Genomic DNA, 18,778 nt, shown 5'->3' with positions numbered 1-18,778 from the left:
TAGTAAAAAGGTAAGAAGATGAACAGATTGGTTTTGCTAATCTGTTCATAGTGTTGTCATATTGTTTCTAATTGTATGAAAATAATCATGGCCTTGGGCCAAAAAGGTGTTCTATGTTTCTCTGCATCTTCCCACAGTTCCTAGTACAATGTCTTTTGGACAACGGGTATTTGATAATATGTGGATTTACTGGACTATTTATTTAAAATCTTCTTTCTTTCTTTCTGTCATTGGCAGAATAAAAATTGTTAGATGCATACAACCTGGATGATGAACTAGATGCTGCATGAAGACATCCTTTGAAAAGAAATCTCTGAATTATCCCTTTAACAAAGCTTAAATTTACTTACAATAGAAGATATAAAACAAACAATATAAAATAAGCAATATAAAAATAGCCTAAAAATATCTCCAAATCAGAGCGCTATGAATCTTGTTATTATCCAGGTTACTAAATCCCACCATATTTCTCTTGCTCATGGTCAGAGTGGATTTAAGTGAAGGTAATGAAGACTAGAGACATTCTAGGTCCTAAGAGTTCTGGAGGTTGTCACAGGTGGAAGGGGAAGCTAGATACCAATCATAAAATACTTCTGTGTAAGTATTTCTGATTAGCTGCCTAAAAAAGACACAGAAGAAAGAGCCTGAATTGCCAACACTCCATCGATTTGTTACGATTTACTTTCTCGTTCTAAATAAATATTCACTTTCAGACCTAATTTCAAAGACAGCTCCCCACCCCAAGCTGGCTCCCAAACTTGACAAGCTCTAGGTTCCACAGAAACTGGATCTGCCTCTCCTGGCAGCAAATAGAAAACAACTCTCAGAGCATCACTGACCAATTGTGTGTGAAATGCACTAATTCCAGTGAAAGGATGTGCCTGTACTCATCTTCCTCTCATTCCCCCATGCTTTCCCCCACCTACTCACACATCACACATTCTTCTTGCTCATCAATTCTCTGTCACAATCACCCACCTTCCTACTAGCTTTTCCACTCACCATCCCCCTACAGATTTGCTAATACCCTTTCCTATCAATCCTTTCTTTCCTGCCCTCCCAGGGAAATGCTAACATTGCTGACATTTCCATGGGAATGAAGAGGAGGAGGAGCTGCATGGAAAGAACAGGACTAGGAAGGCAGAAGTCACTGAGGCATGGCTCTAGCAGATGTTCTCAAAGAGACTGGGGATAGTGGCAGTGACAGGGAATAAGGGGTAAGAGAAAGTTTAGAATAGTAAGAAATTACTAACTTGTTGCCTGAAGGGCTTTGTAGATGATGGTGCACATTGAGTGTAACCACTGATGGTAAAAACAGTAAGAAATTTCAACCTAAAAGGTGCTATGACTTGATGGCAGGAGAATGTACTGGAGTACAAATACAAATAAACTGTGGTTGTGACTATATAGGACATATGAGTGCACATGAAAATGACGTGAAAGGTAACAATGATCATTAGGAGCAATGCAATTACAGGTGATACAACTCTTTCCTAAAATTCCTCAAATGGTGTCATGTTTCAATTTTTTAAAACAAGGAACTTTCCCATGGCAGAAATGAGCATCCACACATAGGCTGTTCTCAGTTTTATATCTTATATGCCCATTTAATCTTGTCACTGTATTATGTCACATGATTGCAAAAATGGGAGTGAGGCAATATGGAACACAAAAATAGTGTCCTTTTAAGAGGTGATTTTCTAATGTTGAGACCGAACCAAAAGCTGCTATTGTTCACTGATCAATGAAAGTCATGATAAGGATGAAAAGCTCAGTGAAGAGATTAAGAATACCATATACGGCCGGGCGCGGTGGCTCAAGCCTGTAATCCCAGCACTTTGGGAGGCCGAGGCGGGTGGATCACGAGGTCAGGAGATCGAGACCATCCTGGCTGACACGGTGAAACCCTGTCTCTACTAAAAAATACAAAAAACTAGCCGGGCGAGGTGGCGGGCGCCTGTAGTCCCAGCTACTGGGGAGGCTGCGGCAGGAGAATGGCGTGAACCCGGGAGGCGGAGCTTGCAGTGAGCTGAGATCCGGCCACTGCACTCCAGCCTGGGCGGCAGAGCGAGACTCCGTCTCAAAAAAAAAAAAAAAAAAAAAAAAAAAAAAAAAGAATACCATATACAATATGAAAAAGCAGCCCAGAGGATTTTGAATTGCACCCTGCCTCCAGCCCCTGGTTGAGACCACTGCTCTAGAAGATGATGTTGGCTACAGTATTTTGATTCTTGAAGTTGAGCTATGAGCTTACATATATATGTAACAAAGTGATGAAAATCACAAAATGAAGAAGATTAGAAAGATAATCATCCCCTTTCATTTTTTGTCAAATACTTTCTAAGATTAAAATGAACAGAAAACAGGAAAAATGCTTTACTAGAGCTATGTAAGTTACAGTAAGTTCAATTATAAACGGAAAATGTATTTGTTTATTGATAAGTCATTTAACACTCTATGATAGTACATGCCACAAGGTGGGATAAAGTTGTTCGTAATCAGAAAAGATGTGGCCCTTGCCCACAGTGAATCAGAGTTAACTGAATTAGAGATGGTGTCCAAAGGAAGGTAGGCCATTCCATATACACCCATGGGAATTTAGAGGTTAGCTAGGTAAATGATATGAGTTGATTCTGGAACTAATGCAAGATGGTACACTGCGGCCTTTGTTTCATGTGTCTTCAGTTGGAATTAGCAAGTTCTCCCCACCTGAGAGGATATACAGTACTCCCAGCACCACCATCACAAATTCTAAGATATTTGTCACTCTCACAGTAAAATGATTTTACTGCTAGCCTTTCCTATTTTACTGATACAAAAGTATAGAGAAAAGTTTTAGCTAATTGGCAACTGGAATGAGAATTTCTTTGTGTGGTGCTATTGATTAGGCTTAAAAAGCTGCTTTAGTAATCTTGCTATGATTGTCAGTCCTGCCTATACAATAAAATCATTCGAGAGCTTTTGAAAAAATGCTGATGCTTGCACCACACCTGAAGATGTGCTGGTAAATGTTTAGCAGCCTGCTTAAGGAAGGGGGTGATTATTATAAATTCTGCTGATACAAGGACGACATAGCATATAATTTGCAGATAATAATAAAATATCTAATACTTTTTATTGTAAATTCCACATAGCCAATTCATTCTCAAAAGTGGTTTCACTGATTTTTGCCAAGTCTTGTATCCACATCCATTCTATGGTTGCAACTGAGAAATGAGTGTGGTTCTGACCTGAATGTTGATTAATATTTTCATCCACATTGATAAGACAAAAATGAAACAAAGAAGACATATGTAGGACTGCTCTTGTTAATCAATGACAAGGGCAAGTTCTTTGCTGAATCAGATAATGGTTTTCATATACTGGAAGAATATTTCAATTTTTGTGCTATTCACAATGTAACACACAGAAATTTTGCACTTTTGAATTTAAACTGCATTGTGAATATTTTCTGTCACATACTTAAATCTGGACCACAGATCCACAAACTTTTCTTTAAAGGGCCCAATAGTAAATACTTTAGGTTTTTCAAGTCATATGGTCTCCACTCTGCTATAATATCAAAGTAGCCATAGACAATACACAAACATATAGGTGTCACTATATTCCGTTAAAACTTTATTTACAAAAAAAACCAGGCAGATTTGGCCTATAGTATGTGGTATTTCAACTCCCTAGTCTAGACAATCAATAAAACATGAAATCAAGCCCTCATTTATAGTATTTGCCAATTTCTATTTTATAAATATTCTGACCACAGCCAATTTTCAGATACAAGAAGCCATCACTGAAAATAAACTTAGGAAGAAATGCACGGTAGCACACACCATTATATAGTGTTTACATTAAACAAACACAATAGGTCTAAATAACTTCAAGAGAATAGGTAATAGTAAAATGTAATTTTAAAATTAGGAAGTGAAGTGTATGACCTATTTCACTGTAAATTTATATGATTTTTAAATAATGGCTATATAAAACAACTGGCTTACAAAATTCCTGAAAACTTAATCAGTGCCTGCAAGCTGGTAGAAGTTAGTCTTAGCTCAGGAAACCAATTAAGTCAAAATATCTGTGGATGGGAACATGGTATCTTAAAAACAAACAAACAAACACAACAACTCCAGAAGAATCTAACATGTAGCCAGGATTGAAAATCATTTTTCTAAGCCTGAGGATGGGGCTGATATCCAGGTTTCTTGAGATGTGGAAGAGGAACTTATTTTCTGAGAGAAGCTAGACGTTGCAAAGGAGAAACCTGAGGAGAGAGGAAGCAGAAGCAAATGGAACTCAGTACTTTATAGGGAAAAAAAAATCATAAAAAGAGAATGCCTGGGATGTGGGAGAAAGAATTCTGGAGAAAAGACTAGGTTGACCAACCATCTTGGTTTGCTGGATGCAGGCTTTTTAGTGCTAAAATAAGGGAAGTCCTGGGAAACCACTAGAAAAATATATTTTTTTAAATTTTAACTAAATTAAATTTTAATTAAAATTAAAATTTAAGTAGCCATAAGTGACTAGTGGCTACTTTACCAGACAGCATAGTGAATCTAAACAAACATAACAACATGGCTTCTTTGCATATGTAAATTTCCTCTTTTGTATGCTGGTATGGAAAGTATTTTAAAGCACATTAAAAGGGAGTGAATAAGAGTAGTGAGAGAAGGCATCCTTGTCTTGTACCAGTTTTCAAGGTGAATGCTTCCAGCTTTCGCCCATTGAGTATGATATTGGCTGTGGGTGTGTCATAAATGGCTCCTATTATTTTGAGGTATGTTCCTTCAATACCTAGTTTATTGAGAGTTTTTAACATAAAGAGATGTTGAATTTTATCGAAGGCATTTTCTGTGTCTCTTGAGATAATCATGTGGTTTTTGTCTAGTTCTGTTTCTATGGTGAATTATGTTTATTGATTTGCATATGTTGAACCAGGCATACTCCCCAAAGCAATTTATACATTCAATTCTATTCTCATTAAATTACCACTGACGTTCTTCACAGAATTAGAAAAAACTATTTTAAAATTCATATGGAACCAAAAAAGAGCTTGTACACCCAGGACAATCCTAACTAAAAAAGAAGAAAGCTGGAGGCATCACGCTACCCAACTTCAAACTATACTACAAGGCTACAGTAACCAAAACAGCATGGTACTGGTACAAGAACAGACATGTAGACAAATGGAACAGAATACAGAACCCAGAAATAAGGCCACACACCTATAACTATCTGATCTTTGACAAACTTGACAAAAACAAGCAATGGGGAAAAGATTCCCTATTCAATAAATGGTGCTGCAAGAACTGGCTAACCAAATGAGGAAATTGAAACTGGATCCCTTCCTTACACCTTATACAAAAATTAACTCAGATGGATTAAAGACTTAACTATAAAACCCAAAACTATAAAAACCTTAGAAGAAAATCTAGGCAATACCAAGCAGGATACAGGCATGGGCAAAGATTTTTTGATGAAATCACCAAAAGCAATTGCAACAAAAGCAAAAATTGACAAATGGGATCTAATTAATCTAAGGAGCTTCTGCACAGCAAAAGAAACTATCATCAGGACAAACAGACAACCTACAGAATAGGAGAACATTTTTGCAATCTATCCATCTGACAAAGGTCTAATATCCACAATTTACATGAAACTTAAGCAAATTTGCAAGAAAAAACAACCCCATTAAAAAGTGGACAAAGGATATGAACAGACACTTCTCTACAAAAAGACGTACATGTGGCCAACAAACATATGAAAAAAAGCTCAACATCACTGATCACTGATTGTCAGAGAAATGCAAATCAAAACCACAATGAGATGCCATCTCATGCCAGTCAGAATGGTGATTATTAAAAAGTCAAGAAAAAATAGATGCTGGCAAGGTTGCAAAGGAATAGGAATACTTTTACACTGTTGGTGGGAATGTAAATTAGTTCAACCATTGTGGAAGACAGTGTGGTGATTCCTCAAAGATTTAGAACTGGAAATACCTTTTGATCCAGCATCTCATTACTGGGTATATACCTAAAGAAATATAAATCATTCTGTTATAAAGATACATGCATGTGTATGTTCATTGCAACACTATTTATAATAGCAAAGACATGGAATCAACCCACATGTGCACCAATGATAGACTGGATAAGGAAAATGTGGTACATACACAACATGGAATACTATGCAGCCATGAAAAGGAATGAGATCATGTCCTTTGCAGGCATATGGATGAAGCTGGAAGTCATTATCCTCAGGAAACTAACTGAGGAACAGAAAACCAAACACTGCATATTCTCACTTATAAGTGAGAGCTAAATAATGAGAACACATGGACATAAGGAGAGGAACAACACACACTGGGGCCCATCAGGGGAGGTTGGGTGGGGGGTAGAGCATTAGGGAAAACAGCTAATGCATGCTGGACTTAATACCTAAGTGATGGGATGATAGGTGCAGCAAATCACTATGGCACATGTTTACCTATGTACCAAACCTGCACATCCTGCATCTGTACCCCAGAACTTAAAAAAATAATTAAAAACAAAAGTAAAATGCAAAGAAGGGAGTATGTATGAGAGAGACAATTCTGATCCTAAAGTTAAGTATTTGCTACCCAGCCCATGTGCTAATATGTATAAGTGATAGAAATTCTTCAGAAATAAGCAGTGAACTTGAGGGAAAAAAAAACCACTTTTTTTTCCCCAGGTCACACTGTAGTTCATATCAATCGTTGCTGATACAAATGAGTAGGATGAATGCCATTAAAGCAACTACACTTCCCCCTCCCTTTTTATTTTTTTCTTAGCAGTGCATCCTTCTAGAAAACAACCACTCTCCCTCACCTGGTTTTTTCTCTCTTAATCAATAGCAAGTACTTTGCAAAATTGCAGAATGGATTTGTAATCAAGTCAAAAACCTGGAAAAGAACAATGCTACTGCACTATAGAAACCCTTGACCTTGATGTCTTGAACATCACTTCCTAAACCCTTAGCTGACTAGCAGACTATGAGAAATAAATTATCATGTTTAACATGAAATTACATTTCCCAAAAAGTCCGTTTTTACATTCTAATGTTCTCACTCAAAATGCACACGGGAATGTCATTAAAAGAAATGTTATAGATAGAAATATAATGTTTCTAATGTTACTTGCAGAATAAAACAATACTAAGAAAGAGGAATTGCAGAGATGAAAGTTGATGAAAATATCATTTCCTTCTAATGTTATCACATACCCACAAAAATAATCAAAAGGAAATGATGAGTTGTAGTAACCATGATTTCTTAAATGGAAATAGGCCATACTTTGAGTAATTCAAATTTTACTAACTACAATCTCTAGAAATGCAGAATATGAAATTATAGGACAACATTAACTTGACAAACTTAACATGGAATGTCTGCTATGAAAATCAAAAGTATTTAAATTCCCTAAGCTTTTAGTAGCAAAACCACTTCAGCCAGATATGAGTTGTTCTTTATCTCTCTCAAAGATGCAATAGCAAAGTAGTCGAGGACATTTAGCGATCTTGTCCTGACAAATAACCAATTCACCTTTTTTCCCAGTATATTCTTAAGTATTGATTTTACCAAGTGAACTCAGACATGTGTCACACTTATCCAATACAGATCCTTTTCCTTGGAAATGTAGTTTGAACATCAATCAGTCACCTGGCCTTTCACCTTCAATTTCTATTGCCACTGTCTGTCAACTATTAAAGCTTGCCCATTTCTCCAAATGTTATTTTTAGAAACTGAAATATACCATAACCATTGTGAAAAATTTGTTTCTTGGAAAAGCGTGCAAATGTTCACATGATTAAATTCCTTCATTACAATTACTTTTCTGAATTGAAAACTAGTTAAAGCCTATAAATACACATTTCAAAGACCTCTAGGTATTTTCTGTTAAAATCTATTTCCTGAATAATATTACCACTTGTAATATTACCAGTTTGAGGAAGACATTAAAAAATATTCAAGCTAAGTGGCATTGTTATAAGTGTCTTCAAATGGAGCAGAAGGCTTCCGCTCTGGCTGAATCCAATGAGAGGCACAGAATGACACCCACCTTGAGCTGCAGGCCTCCTGGGACAAGCATGTTTGCTGGAAGGCTTTTAATGTGTTGGTAGACATAAGAGGAGAATTGCTCCTGCTCAGCCTGTAATTGGGGGCCAAGTTTAGAGAGATGACCTCTGTTGCTTTTGATAGCTGTCTGCAATTCATCAATCAGCCTGCTCACCTGAAGGGGTTAAATTACAAGAGTTGTTAGCGAGAAGTAATTGTTGATGTCACACCTATTAGATTTTTGAGTACCTAGCTTGATGGGGGGAAAATGACTTCAATACAAGAATTTGAGTACAGATCTATCCTCAAGTAAAAACAATGAAAGAGATATACATTCCTACATCTACTTTTGTTTATGAAAAAATGCCTAATATTTTCACTTCAGTACTACGGCATAAGTAGCCCTTTACAATTGTTGCATGAAAAATATCTCTGGATATGAAAAGAAACATATACATTTGACAAGTTTGCAAAGGACTTTTAAACTGCTTAACAAAATAAAACCCTCCTAGGACTTTAAATAATCCAATATATGTAACCTACAACCAAATATTTCATTTCACTACATGTATCTTCATTTTTAGAATATTTTATTTTATTATGTGTAACATTTACATTTTCAATATATATATATTAAATTCATTATCATTTTGTTGACCTTTAAAATTAACCTATTATCTTCCTCCCAAATATTCCAATACTTTTTCCCACATTTCATAGATGCAATTTTCTAAAATGTATATAACTTCAAAGACAATGCTCTGTTCTGGAAAATATTTTAAATATATATTAATGTCAAAATAAAACATATAGTTTTTCCAGAAACACCAAAGGCTAAGGATTCTGTAACCTTGATTTTTAAATTTCTAGACTTCTACTCTGTATATTTTAGACAGACATATGAGCCTTACTTGTGGATTATTAATAGCAGCAGTTAACATTTTAACCCATATAGTTTACAAATTAAGAATCATTACCATTCTTTGACTCTTCACTGTTTCATGTAACTTATATTCTCTCTAGTAGGCTGGATTCTTACATAAACACTGGTTGATATGGTAGTCATCAAAAGAGATGAAGAACAGAAATCTACTTCATCTGTGATTCTTCAAAGTAACCAAATTAGACCCATTTCGAATTATGAATAAGTTTGAAAGAGCATTGACATTGAAAATGTGGGTTAAAATCCTGGCTTCATCGCTTACTGACTGGGAGACTTTGCACAGGTTATAAAATCGTTGTCTATAAATGAAGAATAACACTGACTTTACATATTGATAATTAAATGAGATGAAAAAATGGAGAGCACACTGTCTAACCTATAGTAAGTGGCCAATGTACTGGTATATTTTTATAGTGTTTCCTGTTTAAAATCTGTTTAAAATCTAGGTGTTTTCTGCATATCAAGTTTTAATTTTTTATTTTTTGGTCTGTCTTTTCTATCTCTATCACTATTTCACAGGAGGAAGACAGAAATTCCAAACTATTTGCTGTATAGATCCTACAGCTCATTTCAATGTTCACAGATAAAATGGAAAATCCTTCTAAAAGTATCTTCCCTGTACTTACATCTCATCCACTTCTCTGTCAGCTAAAAATATGGTATTTGCCCCAGCCTATATTCTAATTCTGACGTTAAATCCATTGTTTCTATCCCTTCTACAGAGCATTCAGGGAAGTTAGTGACAGCCAGTGTGCACTATTACTCACATGACTTAAATATGTATTATCTACTCTACCTATTTAGTTCAAGTTTATATGTATATCTATTACATATACATTTCAATTACATTTGACTTTTACCAAGACCTTTGCAAGCATTACATGCATAGAAACAAGTTAACTTAAAATGATTCCTATTTTACTTTTGTTTCCCATATCTCTCTTATTTGTCCCAATGTAATAAATTGTCTACTCAATTTAAATAATCCTTTCTTCTAAATAAAGGGTTGGCAAACTTGTTTTAAAAAGGGTCACATAGTAAATAGTTTTGGTTTTGTAGGCCATAAGGTATCTGTCAAAATTATATAACTCTACAGTTGTATTTGGAAAGCAGACACAGACAATATGTAAATGAATGGGCATGGCTGTGTTAAAATAAAACTTTATATACAAAAAAAAAAAAAAAGCTGCGGGCTAGATTTGTCTCCAGGGCTATATTTTGCAGATCCCTCTTCTAAATATGTAAATGTCCTATCCATCCTTTCATTTCTTTTAAGTAATACTTTGGTTCTAGCCCTCAATCCCCTCATCCCCCTCCCCAGTTTGGATTAACAAAATACCTACTAAGTGGTCTCCCTGTTTCCATCTCTTCCCCTCCATGCCATTAGGCCACCTCCACCAAATTAATCCACCTTGAAAAGTATACTAAACCCCCTAGTTGCTCCCTCAGATTCTTGAGCTTGGTACTCAAGATTCTAAGACCTTTTCTAATCTGATCCCCACTTGGTTTTATGACTCATATTCCCATCAGACCCCTCTCCTCTAACCAAATGTCTCTTCTCACTGTCCCCTTGCACACATATACACACATCCCTTCCATTTCTGAAGTATCATAAGTTAGATAATGTTTAACCCAACACTCTGATCTCACAAATGAGGAAATTCCATCCCAGAAAAGTTAATTTGCCAAGGATACTCAGATAATTAATACTGGCATTGAAATTAAAGTGTATGTCCCTGGATGCCTAGGCCATAGTTTTATAACTCATTCTTCTTTTATATCCAAGTCCACTCATCAGAAACCCCACTTCCTCTGGCAGACCTTCCAGCACTTAGTACCTGGATATTACCATCTGGCACTCAATCAAAGTCAGCTGTTTGTTGTTCATTCTTTACTAATAATTCTATTAGTATTATATGTGACATATATGTGACATCAGAATTCCTACGTGATTTGCTTTGGCCAGTGAAATATGAACAGAAGTAATATATGCCACTTTTTAGCAGAAGTTTTAAGAACCATTGTGCAGTTCTATCATCGCTCTCTTCCCCCTGTCCACCCCACCCCATGGAAACAGTAATGTCCCAATAGGAACTGCTCCTTCAAGCCGTATCCCAGACTGAGAAAGACATACTGGTGAGAGCCACAAACAACCTGTAGCCAACATGTAAGGTGAGCAAAAAATGAATACTTGTTTTAAGTCACTCAGCTATTGGGCCCCTTGACTTATGCAGCACAATCTACCAAAAGCTGATAAACACATCGCATTCTGCTAAATCTCTACAATCCTATATAACTTATATAGTAGGTTACTAAGAGTCAGCCCTTAACTGTAAATTCAAATGAGAGTCTATAGAAATTTCTATTATCTATTCATAAGGAAGCCCCTCATGCCAGTGGAATTTGGACAAAACTTTGGATATCATGGGAATGGAAGGCAGAGACAATACAGGGAGGTCAGGAGGAATCCTAAAGGAAACAGAAAAAGAAAATGAGATAAAGAAAACAAAATTAATGAAAAGAAGAAAAGAAAAGGAGGGAAGAAATTAAAAGGAGAAGGTGATTGGGGGAAATGAGAAGGGAAGAAAGAGAAAGAAGATGTGAAAAAGAAAAGAATATTATTTATAGGCTATAAAATCCAGTGACAGGTTTCTCTCATTATCCTTCTTTTACTACTTTTTGGAATGAATGTCCATGCTTTCCATAGTACTGCTAATCCTACAAGAAAGTTGTAACATTTAAAATATGAAAATGATAGATGATCCAGTATTACTCTATGCTTTCAGCCTCATCTTCACCATTAGATCATACTACCCTCTAGCAGTATTATCCTAAAAAAACGATGGATAATAGTGTATAACATCCTTGAAGCTAAAGACCAATACTGGACAAGGTGGCTTGCATTTATGGTTATCTGATGAAATTAAAATCCAAGAACCAAAAGCCCTAAATAGAAGGACTCCATTTCCGAAAAATACTGGTCCTCTCTGCACCCATCTCCAGCATCATGTGATTTGGGAAGATATAATGTTATGCAGTCTTTAAAGTCTACTAAGTATCATGCATTGTATTTCACTACTCAATTATAATGTTCTCTATAATTTCATGTACTGCACCTTGTGCTATAGCAAGTCACCAAAAAATATATATATATATATAAAACAAAAAATAAAAAAATAAAAAAATAAAAAAAACCAAAGGGAGGAAACTCAGACTTTGATTTGAGGGCATTTTTATACATGACTGGTTTTACTGTCACAATCTATAGCCTTTCACTGATAGGGGATTTCATGTGACATCAAAAATCAACCAACCATACAATTGATGATGTCATTTGCACTCTAAAGGGCTATTGGCTAAAGTCTTAAAAGTTTCATCTGGGATAGATTTTTGGTTGCTTCAAAAACCTTCTCTACTATTTTTATTGGATCCAGGATAATCTGTTAACATATGTGAAACAAAATTACACCAATTATCACCTGATTTTAAAAAATAACTTAAAACTCTCAAGGTATCTGGAAAAGATTAACATATCTTAAACACAGGAGAAAATACATCAAGAATCCTGCCACTGACATTTTGATAATGTTTCCATTCAGTTTTACTCAAACTTTATGTTACTTTACATATTCATAAGGTCTTTTATCCCCAAAGTGTTACGTTTTGTTCTCAGTTATTATGATAACATGTCATCCTAAAAGACAACTCTACACATGAAATAACTCATATACTAAAATCAGGTACGTAATATAATACTCCTGAATTATTTTACATAATATGATTTTTTCTCCAAATCACAGATATTGCTAAAAGGGAAAAAATGTTCTTTAAAATTCTTCATCATGAATCTTTTTTTTCTGAAATCCTTTTTTTTCCCTCTACAAAGGCAATGTGAATAGGGGTAAAAGAAGACAAAACTTGACCTTTTGTGATCCCAGCATTAATGGGTCTGTTCATAATTCAATCTATGTGTGTGTGGGGGCATCCATGTGGAAACATAGAGGCCTGAGAGACATAAAGCCTTTCCCTTTAAACATTATCTGACCCTATCAGTCCCATTCACAAAAGAAGGCTTACGTATGCATATGCTGAAAAAATGCACCATCTCATTGTGCAGCAGAAAGCCTACACATTCGACTCTTCATTCTCCGTGGAAATGCAGCACGGAAGTGATACTTGTACAGAATTTGGGAGAGTGACAAATAAGCAGAAGGTAGCAAAAAAATATTGAATATTCTGGTGAGAAAACGAACCCAAACTTCTAAAAGAATACAAATGTGCACATGTCTATAAACATACAGACAGGTTTTTGCATAACATGTAGGGCAGTTTGATCATGTTTGTATGGTGCATGCATGCAACCTTTGAATTCAATTCAATTCTCAAGATGATTTATAGTCAGAGCAAAGTGTTATTCTGTTTATAATCAGGCTTCAAAAGCAGACATGTTAAAGCTGTGCATTTCTGAGCCATACATTGTGAACACTGTACATTGGCTATTATTAATGACTCTTTGAGGAGCTCCTGGTTTTTCTAGTGATGAGTTCAGCTGTCAGCCTGAATTCTGTGTGGGCTTGAATCCACCCATGTTATTAAGGAGAACTCCAGAGCACTTTGCACAGAACTGTCACTTGAAATCAGCACAAAGGGTGGCGGCCTCTATACTAGGAACGTCATCTAGGCATGTAACACACGGAATGGTCTCAAAGCCAGGTCAGCACTTCAATTTAAGATCAAGAAACTTTCTAATTAACAACATATTTAAGCTGAACCAGAAAGGAGGCAGGGAAATAAAATTAGTATTTTAAACTGCTTAAAATCTCTTCTTGGTTTCAGGGTCAATAATACAATGTTTTAAGGGGTAAGAAGGAAACATAACCCTGATTTGTTGAATGAAGATTGGAAAAGACATGGGAGCCTGAGAGCAAAGTGAACTATGCCTTTATTTGGAAGTTGAGCTGGCGTAACTAACCAGGAAATCTGAAGTGCGTAGCACCTCTTATTGCCAGCACTTCAAATACTACCAAATTTTTGTGGATTTTTCTTTTTTTTTTTTTTGACCCAGAGTCTCACTCTGTCACCCAGGCTGGAGTACAGTGGCATGGACTCGGCTCACTGCAACCTCTGTCTCCCGGGTTCAAGCGATTCTCCTGCCTCAGCCTCCCAAGTAGCTGGGATTACAGGCATGCACAACCATGCCCAGTTAATTTTTTGTATTTTTAGTAAAGATGGGTTTCACCATGTTGGCCAGGCTGGTCTCAAACCCCTGGTCTCAAGTGATCTGCCCGCCTTAGCCTCCCAAAGTGCTGGGACTACAGGCGTGAGCCACCACACCTGGCCCAAATACTACTACATTTTTACTAGTTTCCTAGAACCCTTCTGAGATGGGAAACATTTTGGAGGTAGATCTAACCTATTTTCAGCCAGAGGTCCTTTATGTGCTGCTTTTAGGCCTATACAACAATCTAACATCCCCATTCACTCATGGGAGAAGGAACAATTGAAAATAGACAACTTCAATGTCTTCATAACTCTTCTGGCAATGGGGTTATGTTGATAGCTACAAGGATGATGTCTACTATACCTATGGGGACAGCTATGACACTGTGTCTCATAGACCTCTAACTACAGGAGCATAAGTGACCATGGGTCCCATCTATGGTGCTCTGAAATCCATCCCCAAGTTAGCACCAATGCCTGAGGATATTAAAGCGGGTCTATCCCTGAGAGTCACAGGACTCCTCTGATGGCCAAGTTTGGCTCAAAAATCCACCAACAGTTTTGCCAAACCTTTAGACTTCACAGTGGTCCAGGATGTTTCTACCCAACCTTCCTTTCCTCCCTCATTTGGGGTCAGGCCTGCATTTCAGTCTGACAGATTTCTCAGCCTTATCCAGTGCTCTCTCCATTTTCTCTCATAGGCATTTCTTCTAATAACATTCTACACATTTAATGTCATTTTGGTACCTACACGATACAGAACCTGGAATAATGCACTTTTATACTGATAATAAGAAGTCATATGCAAATTTCCAAAAAGCTTAATGTGGCGGGGCACAGTGGCTCACCTCTGTAATTCCAGCACTTTGGGAAGCTAAAGGGAGGAGATCACTTGAGGCCAGGAGTTCAAGACCAGCCTGGGCAACACAGCAAGACTCTATCTCTACAAAAACTTTTTAAAATGAGCTGGGCATGGTGGTATATGCCTAAAGTCCCAGCTACTCAGGAGGCTGACGTAAGAGGATCACTTGAGCCCAGGAGTTCAAGGCTGCAGTGAGCTATGATCACACTGCTGCATTCCAGTCTAGGTAACAGAGAGCGAGCCTATCTCTAAAATTAAAAAATTTTAAAAAAATTTTAAAAAGCTTAATGTACTTTAACATACATCATCACCTCAAAGTGGTTTTATGATACATACATTACTGTTACTCCCAAATTTCATGTGGAAAAATTATGTGAAATAAAACAAGATTTTAAGATAAAACTGTAGGCAGCAGAAGATCTAAATCTCAGATTTTATGACATTTAATTTGGGGTTTGAGAATTGTCCAGGAATGTATTTGTATAAAAATCATAGGGAAAATATTGAAGTAATTTCACCACCAAATTTTTCCTTTCTCTTTTCCATCAGGATTTCCTTTCTCTGTATGTTGATTAGACTTGATGTTTTAGCCCTAAATTTTTAGACTTTTTCTAATCACAAGTTTTTTAAGCTATTTGATAGTCTAACTTCCTCATCCACTCATGGGGTAAGAAACAACTGAAAATAGTGTCATTTTAAATGCCTTGATAACTCACCTGGCAAGAGAGCTATGTTAGTGGTAACAAGGACTTTTCTAAAAAGAGTCTTTTAGATTTTTTCTAACAAAAAGTTAGAACTTACATATCCAGATTAATATAATCACTTTCCAAGTAAGCACACAGAAATTATCTTCAGAGACTATGGAATATATTTAGAAAGTGTCATATGAACACACACACACAAACATACACATACATGAATATGTATTCTCCTCGCTGTGTATTTGATACTTGAAGTAAACAAAAGGCTTTTTGAACCAGGGCTGAAAAAGCAAATATATGACTAAATAAGGCATTGTGTAAGAAGAACACCAAAATACATAGTGCTAAAAAAAATAAAGATGACAATAACAAAGAAGAAACACCAAATAAACATAATTGCCATTAGATTTTCCAGAAAAGATAATTTTCATTTCCAATGTTGCTAACAAGGTAAGAATAAAAATTACATATTTGCTATGCTGATCATTTTCTAAGGCCACTTCAAGTTTTCAGTCCATTGAAATTATAATTTTGCATAAAATATCAAAAGGCAAAATAATTACAATGTTTAAAAGGAAGAAAATACTTAATCTGTTATTCTTTTACAATATTTTCTATTTAATCTCTAATAATAATTGATATTGCTATAGATATTATTTTAATTATACTAATTAATCTAGAGAGACTTCTCTGCATTTCCCAAAGTTTCCAAGATACATGGTAGATTCATTTTTAACTTACTGTGAAAATGTAATTAAATTCTCCAATTCTGGTAAAACATTTTTCAAACACAGAGAATGATGTTTTTTCAAATTTATAATTAACAACCTAGTCTTGTAACTTGTTAATATTTAGGAGAATGAGTCAGAACTATAATTTAAATCTGTGTTATTGCTATTTATTACATTTTAGAAATGGTTTAACTTTAATTTTCCTTATGAAATATTATCTACTGAGATGGATAATCAATTTTTACAATATAGTCTTTAATACTAGACAAGTATGTCCCAAATACTAATATGGTCTCTAATGTAAGAATAGAATTTACACAGAAAAATTTGGTGCATGCTACTTGTTCATCTATTACAAAACACATGGCTAGTAAGGAAGATGCAATCATAATGACAAGAAATATCAAAACCCTGAAGCTTGAATGCATTTCTTTACCAAAATATCAAAAAAGAAATATATGAGAAGTTTATTTTTAAAATATTCACATTATCTTATTTCTGAAGTTACTTTGGATTTCTACTGACAGAAGTACATGGAAATTAGAAAATTCACTTTCTTTCCTTAGAAAGATTAAATGCCTTTGCATTCCAGGAAACGACATGAAAATCATTTTCCACTTTTGTCTAACACCAATTTTGTATTATTTCATTTATGGAATATGCTGTCAACTTCACAGCATGAGCTTTGAAGAGAAGAAGGTTTGCTTTAATAATAATATTGTTCTTCATTACAATATTGCCTACAGAATCTTCTGATTAGCTCACTTAGGCTTAACATTTGTAAACTATAGTTTTCCCTTGACAAAATATAACTTTGTTGGTATTTCTAAAATTCAGAACAATAACTCTATTCTTAGAAAAGCAGATATAACAGCAAGATTTAGTATTTATCAAAAATTCAAAAAATGTTTTAATGTTTTTCCTATGTTAGCAGGTTTTATAACTTCCAATTTCAAGTTGCATGTAACAATTTACCAATTTAGGAAACTTATGAGAAAATATTCATGAGACTTTTTTCAGAAAATTATACTTTGTTTTATTCTTTTAAGCATGCAATTATTTTTCATGCTGTCTATACCAAAGTAAAATTTATCTTAATTTTAAAATTAGTGTTCATTGCAGGTTTTTTGGTTTTTTGTTTGTTTGTTTTTTGAGACGGAGTCTCACTGTGTTGCCCAGGCTGGAGTGCAGTGGCGCAATCTCGGCTCACTGCAACCTCTGTCTCCCGGGTTCAAGCAATTCTCCTGCTTCAGCCTCCAGAGTAGCTGGGATTACAGGTGCGTGCCACAACGTCCGGCTAATTTTTATATTTTTAGTAGAGACAGGGTCTCACCATGTTGGTTAGGCTGGTCTCAAACTCCTGACCTCGTGATCCGCCCAAAGTGTGGGGATTACAAGTGTAAGCCATTGCGCATGGCCCTCACTGCCATTTTAAAATATAGAAAGTTATTTCCTTACTTCTTCATGTTCCTTATGGTGTTCCTTTGCTGTCATTGAAAGAATGACTTTTTCTGTAATTTCCTCCTTCTGTTCATTCATGGCCAGGTTCAGCTAGAAAAAATAAATAAACAGCATGAAAGCAGGTATCTATTGGCTCATAATAGCGACATTTATTCAAACAGCTAGTTAAGCATAATCATGAATGCAATTCGATATTAATTTTGCTGATACTTACGTGAAAAAAACTGTAAATTTCATTTTATATTTAAAACATTTAACAAACTGAATCTTTTACTTTCAATCTTTTATTGTATTGAGGATTACTAAAGATGACTTAGGGCAAGAGTGTCCTTAACTGCAGATATTAGACACTGATGAGTACTTTTTTAAAGCATTTCATTAAAATGAACACAACTTTTTTTAAAAAAAATTAGGTTGATATTTCTATTAAAACCTTTCATTATGAGTAGGGAGTAAATTGTTTGCTGTTATGTCGGGATAAGAAGTCAATGACACAAACCAAAAGTGTCAGTTCAACAGTCTAGAATGGTGCTAAATCATTTATGATATTTCATGACAAAGGATCATGCATCTAAATACATAAACAGTTACCTCAAACCTGCTCCATTTACAAAGCTAGATAAAGGTCTTCCACTACTGCTGCTAACCCATGTGTTATAAAAAATGAATGTGGCCCATTCTGCATTTCTTTATAAATAGTCCTTATAGAAACAAATGCTATTTTCATACAAAACATGAAATTGTTATGTTTTTTAATGAAATTCTTATTTTCAAACAAAAATGATGTTAAAC

The 18,778-nt window shown here is 35.4% G+C and overlaps 2 protein-coding genes across 6 annotated transcripts in view; one reads left to right on the top strand and one right to left on the bottom strand.

The window, feature by feature from the left end:
- DNAJC24 (DnaJ heat shock protein family (Hsp40) member C24) overlaps positions 1-18,778 on the top strand; it is a 940,502-nt gene that overhangs the window by 647,047 nt on the left and 274,677 nt on the right. The gene's annotated exons all lie outside the window — the stretch shown is intronic.
- LOC126936347 (doublecortin domain-containing protein 1) overlaps positions 1-18,778 on the bottom strand; it is a 404,995-nt gene that overhangs the window by 258,048 nt on the left and 128,169 nt on the right. For all 5 annotated transcript variants that reach the window (XM_050759023.1, XM_050759018.1, XM_050759019.1 and 2 more), the window contains 2 exons: positions 17,984-18,076; positions 8,073-8,243 (listed from right to left, as the gene is read on the bottom strand). In XM_050759023.1, the coding sequence (XP_050614980.1) occupies positions 8,073-8,243; positions 17,984-18,076 (264 nt within the window). The remainder of the gene's footprint in view (positions 1-8,072; positions 8,244-17,983; positions 18,077-18,778) is intronic.

Source organism: Macaca thibetana, chromosome 14 (genome assembly GCF_024542745.1).
Source record: "Macaca thibetana thibetana isolate TM-01 chromosome 14, ASM2454274v1, whole genome shotgun sequence".
Classification (NCBI taxonomy): domain Eukaryota; kingdom Metazoa; phylum Chordata; class Mammalia; order Primates; family Cercopithecidae; genus Macaca; species Macaca thibetana.
Note: the sequence above shows the minus strand (reverse complement) of the source record. Positions and strands in the feature narration are given on the sequence as shown.